This window comes from Gavialis gangeticus, unplaced genomic scaffold (genome assembly GCF_001723915.1).
Source record: "Gavialis gangeticus isolate Ggan-Ray unplaced genomic scaffold, GavGan_comp1, whole genome shotgun sequence".
Classification (NCBI taxonomy): Eukaryota; Metazoa; Chordata; order Crocodylia; family Gavialidae; genus Gavialis; species Gavialis gangeticus.
In genome coordinates, this window is record NW_017729022.1 from 81,953,894 (window position 1) to 81,959,120 (window position 5,227).

General features: G+C 35.7%; 1 protein-coding gene across 1 annotated transcript in view; it reads left to right on the top strand.

The window, feature by feature from the left end:
• IPO8 (importin 8) overlaps positions 1–5,227 on the top strand; it is a 75,133-nt gene that overhangs the window by 47,864 nt on the left and 22,042 nt on the right. The window contains exons 16-20 of the mRNA XM_019515483.1: positions 747–813; positions 1,481–1,606; positions 2,097–2,194; positions 2,927–3,022; positions 4,499–4,719. Coding sequence (XP_019371028.1) covers positions 747–813; positions 1,481–1,606; positions 2,097–2,194; positions 2,927–3,022; positions 4,499–4,719 — 608 coding nt within the window. The remainder of the gene's footprint in view (positions 1–746; positions 814–1,480; positions 1,607–2,096; positions 2,195–2,926; positions 3,023–4,498; positions 4,720–5,227) is intronic.

Genomic DNA, 5,227 nt, shown 5'->3' on the forward strand with positions numbered 1-5,227 from the left:
CCACAAAACTTGCCTAAATTTGTTTCTCACCAAATATACATTCTCTTTTACTCATGAACATATTAGCATGTAAGAATTGTTTGGGATTAAGAGTTTAGGACCATGAAGGAATGATCCCTTGTTGAATGACACTGTTAATGAAATAAAATGTTCAAGTTTGCTGGTTTTATTTAGACTTAAATAGATTTGTCTCTTGTGACTCGGTTTCTACCGCTAAGTACAATCTTCCTGTGCAGTAACAAGGAATGCCCAATAAATTACCTACTCACAGTCAAACCTCACAGCAGAACCTTTGCTCCTCAGCATCATTATTCAGTATTCTCTTATATCTGAAAACATTCTGTTGCACAAGGTGTTGCCCAGAGGCAGGAACATGGTGCAGCAATAACATCATCCTTCCTCAACAGCCCAGTGTCTGAGAGCAGGCATGTTCCTCCCATGTGCTGGAGTCTTAGCTGGTATATTGGCAGCAACCAATTGTTTGGAAATATTAAAATAATAACCCAATCTTAAAAATAAATAAGTAAGGACGATTTAGAGACAATCTGATTTTTCAAAGAATTGGATAATTAATCGCAATCTGATGTTGTTTTTATAACATTCTTATAATATTTAAACCAGCACTCAAAGTGAGATGGAAAATTTTCTTTAAGAAACTTCTCACTTAACCTGATCTATCCGCTTGAATTATTCATCTTATTTTGATTCTGGATTTTTAAAACAATTGTCTTATATTTTTATTTCAGATAACTCAACAGCTGGAGAGCATATGCTTACAGATCATTGGCCTCGTTTTGCAGAAACACGTAATAGGTATCTTCAGAAACTGGCTTTGAACATGTATCCAGTTTGTTTATTTGACAGGAAAACTATCAGTGAAATATTCTTAAATCTAATATAGCAAGAAGTGTAATGTTTTCTTGTCCAGTGCTGTCAGCCATACTTTGACTGAACTACTTCTCTTGGGACCAAGGGAAACTTATTTTCAGTTCTGATTTATCTCTCTTCCTCTCCTTCTTTCATGTTCCTGAATTACTACAGTAAATTGTTAGCTAGCTAGTTTATTGAGCAGTAGAGGTCAAATGGAAGAACATGGAATTTATTTCTGTGTATAATTTTAACTTGATTGAAAATTTTAAAGGGCCATGACCTATGATTATAACTACTTTCCTACCAGCCCCTTATATTAAAAATCTTCAAAGTTTTATGACAAAACCGTTAAATAAAAACAAAAGTTTAGAGAATGAAAGCAACATAACTTCCATTTTAACTTGAAATAAAATGGTTTGGAAGCAATTTCTTTAGTAAACCGATAATACATTTTTTCTCCCAGTGTATATAAGTAGTGAGAAACGAGTTGTTCTTTGCAATATGAGACCTCTCCTTTGCAACGTCTTTGTTCATTCTTTCTGCATATCACCTTACCTTTCTGAAGCTGTGTGACTCATATGTCTGAGAAAGTATTGTTTCTCCTCTCCAGAATTTTATGAAGAAATTCTCTCTCTGGCATACAGCTTGACATGCCAAATGATTTCCCTCCAGATGTGGCAGCTTTTAGGTGTGTTATATGAAGTTTTCCAGCAGGATTGTTTTGAGTACTTTGCAGGTATGACTATTTATGAAATGTAATGTATTTTAACAATTTGGTAGTGCAGGCCCCAACCACTGCCTTCTGGAATCATTTTTGTTTAGGCTGCATGAATCTAAAGTGAACGCGTGCTTGTGCCATGCTATAAACCTTAACATAGCACAGTAAGCTAACATGAGTATTCTTAGCTTGGGGGAAACATGGCCAAATATGCCAGTCTTACTAGCTTATTGTAGTGTGTCTACCATTCAAAGGAAATATAAACATCCAGAGTTTCTCACAAAACTATCAGTGCATCAGTTAAAATGTAATTATGACTGCTTTAATTTTTTTTGTCTTTGTGTTATAAGGCTGCCATTGTGGCAGTATACACAGACTTATGCAGAGTTGGTGGGGTTCCAGCTCTTCTCAAGAGTCTGCAGGAACAGATCCCATTGCAGGGCTAGGATCTGAATGGTTAAGGCTCTGGGGATGGTATTTTACATCATTTTTTATTTCTTTTTTTTAGATATGATGCCTCTCTTACACAATTATGTGACCATTGACACTGATACTTTACTGTCTAATCCAAAACATTTAGAAATAATTTACACTATGTGTAAAAAGGTAAGACTTGTATTTGTTATTGTGGTGCTCATCACTGATATTTAAAATCAGATGTTTAAAACAGAACAGTGACAGGCTTGTTAATTGGTGCCTGTTCTGTCTAAATTAAATTTAGTCTCATCTCAGTTCCTGTTGGAGGCATCACAGCAAACCACTTCCACAATCATAAGTGGCGCTCAGAGTAGGTTAAGGATTAAATTGATGAGAAAATTATATTTACTGTTTCAGCCTTGAAACATGGATTAACGATTGTTGAAAAAACTTGCCATTCTGTTGCATAAATTGAACCTGCTTTTTTTTTAAATAGAACTTCACATTTTAAGGCTGTTAATCTGTCACCAGAATTAAATGGCCAAAAAAATGCAATGTGGAAAACATCAAATATCAAAGAATTTCAAAGATGTTAGCTTCCAAAATAACATTTATCTCAAAATGGTAAAAACACCATGACAACTGTAATGGAAAATTGATAAGAATTGGGTGCATCTACATGAGATGCTTACTGCGCATTGGCCTAATAACACTGTACAGTAGCCTGTCACGGTAAAAACTGTGCAAAGTTGAAGTCACATTTTCAGTCACCCAGCACCATTTGTGCTGCTTAAGTGTGGTTTGTTACCTTTCCTCCTCAAAATATAGTATGTGTGTTGATATATATGTATATCTGCATTTATATTTCCATGACAGACTGTACTTGCTATAAGTGGACTGAATTGTCATCCTTCTTGTTAGGTATTAACTGGAGATGCAGGAGAAGATGCAGAATGTCATGCAGCCAAACTTTTAGAAGTAATTGTCCTTCAGTGCAAAGGGAGGGGTATTGACCAGGTAAAGTACTGCAAACAGCTTCTCTTCTCTTATAAATCTGTGATATTGTGTACACGTTTTGGTAAAAGGCAGTCAGAAACAAAAGAGCTTGCTGGAAATAAAATGTAGGAATAAAGAACAAATGTAGGAAAGCAAATCTTCTAAATGGAATTGTACTCCTGCACAAAGGCTAGTGCAAAAATGTAAATCAGTTTGGAAGAATTTTTGAATTAGTTTTTGAGGAGGTGATAAAGGCATGGTGAAAAAGCAAGAAAACAGGATTAATGTGAAACAATGAAGGGCTAATGCCTTGGGTAGTGTTGTCATTTTCTGTTTTCTCCTGGTAGAATTTGTCATTCAGTGCTGAACAGATGGTGGCAATATTCTGATGTTATTGAGAATTTAATCATACAAATCAGATCATTGGAGTTGTTTCTCACAGCAGTATGAACTCAGTCTTTTTGAATATTAATAGTATATGTTTGATAGCTGTGTACATTGTGAAATGTATACCCGTATATTTGCAGTATGATGGGATTATGGAAGCTGTGGGAACCATCACAACAAATTTTCTAACTTTGTGAAGGACTTCTTAGGTGCTGTTTGGAATAGTGGTTTTTTCACAATAAAGACTAAATTCTATTCTCTACTCCTACATAAAACTTAAGCCCTACAAAGCACTAGCAGATTTACCTGTTTGTGCCTTTGTGAAGGTCTCTTGACTTCAAAGGGTAATTCTGGAGTTAATTTAATTGAAAGTGATGGAGTGGCATTGTATAAATCTGGAGAAACTGAAGGGAAAATACATCCTTGAGAACTTCTTAAAGAGAAGTCTGAAAGGGTTAGAAGTCAGTTATATGACTTTGCATTATATTAAATGTGTGGCAGCAAAGTCATACGTGCAAGAGCTCTGCGTTTGTGTCAGTTGAAATGCTTGTAAAAAAACCCACCCTTATTTGCCCAGATATTGATCTCTATTCCGTATTTAAGATGCAGTACAAGCTTACACTTTGAAATATTGCCTGTTTGTTTCATTATTCAGACATGCAAATGCGCACACTTTTGTATTTATTTGAGTAAGGTTAATATTTCTTACTGAGGATTATGTATGTGCATAGTATAGTACACATACATTTTTGATTTGGTTAAAAATCAAGAAACTGTTTGAATCCTTTCTGAAAGCTTCTATATACATGAAAAGAAATTCTGCCAAACTGCCCACAATATTCACTTTTTGTGCTAGTAGTCCTTTTACGCAGTCCCAGATGTTAGTTGTTTTGGGGAAGTTGTATTAGTGTAAAAACAGGAATATAAGATGTGTTTATAGCAAGGAATGTATATATCGCACTGTCATGAGTTGCACAGTACCAGAATTCTTTTCTCTTAGTCCCTCTTCTTTTCAGCAGTTCTGAGACTAATAAATGCATTTAATCTGTTGTACAACCTGGTAGCATTTTTAATGTTTTGCTTGTTTTCCTCTCCTAATTATGTTCCCAGTGCATCCCACTCTTTGTAGAAGCTGTACTAGAGCGGCTAACCCGAGGAGTTAAGACAAGTGAGCTTCGTACCATGTGTCTCCAGGTTGCCATAGCTGCTCTTTATTACAACCCTGACCTACTTCTGCACACATTAGAGAACATCAGATTTCCGCACAACCCTGAGCCTATCACTGCGCAGTTTATAAACCAGTGGATGAACGACACTGATTGTTTTCTTGGGCAAGTATCTAGGGTTTTTTTTCTTAAAAAGTCCTTGCTTACAGTTTCTTGGAGGCTGACTTGCAAGGTTGTTTTGAGTCCCGAGTTATGTAGATCCAAGAGATTAAATTCCCAAACTTAGTTTAAATAATAGTAATGCTGTAGGGCAGTTTAAAGTGACATGCATGTATTTTGCTTTTTCTTTTCTATTGAGTTGTGTGCTAGCTTTCTGGAATAGTGAGTGTTTAGTGGCATTAGACACTAATGTTACGGATGAACCATTATTAAAATGAACAGACAAGGGCCAGGGAACTATTCCATGTAAGTTTGCTTTGGTTTAACTTTCACAGACGGGGTAAGTACAGACACACAAAATTACCATACATCATCTGCTCTGTGATAAATCCCTGATTCCTGTTAACTCACTTCAATTTAATCATTTTTCCGTACCTTAAGGATGTTATTCTTCCCCAAGTTCCTGTATATTATAGACCATTTTCCTCTAAGAGAGATCCCATGATGTACTGAG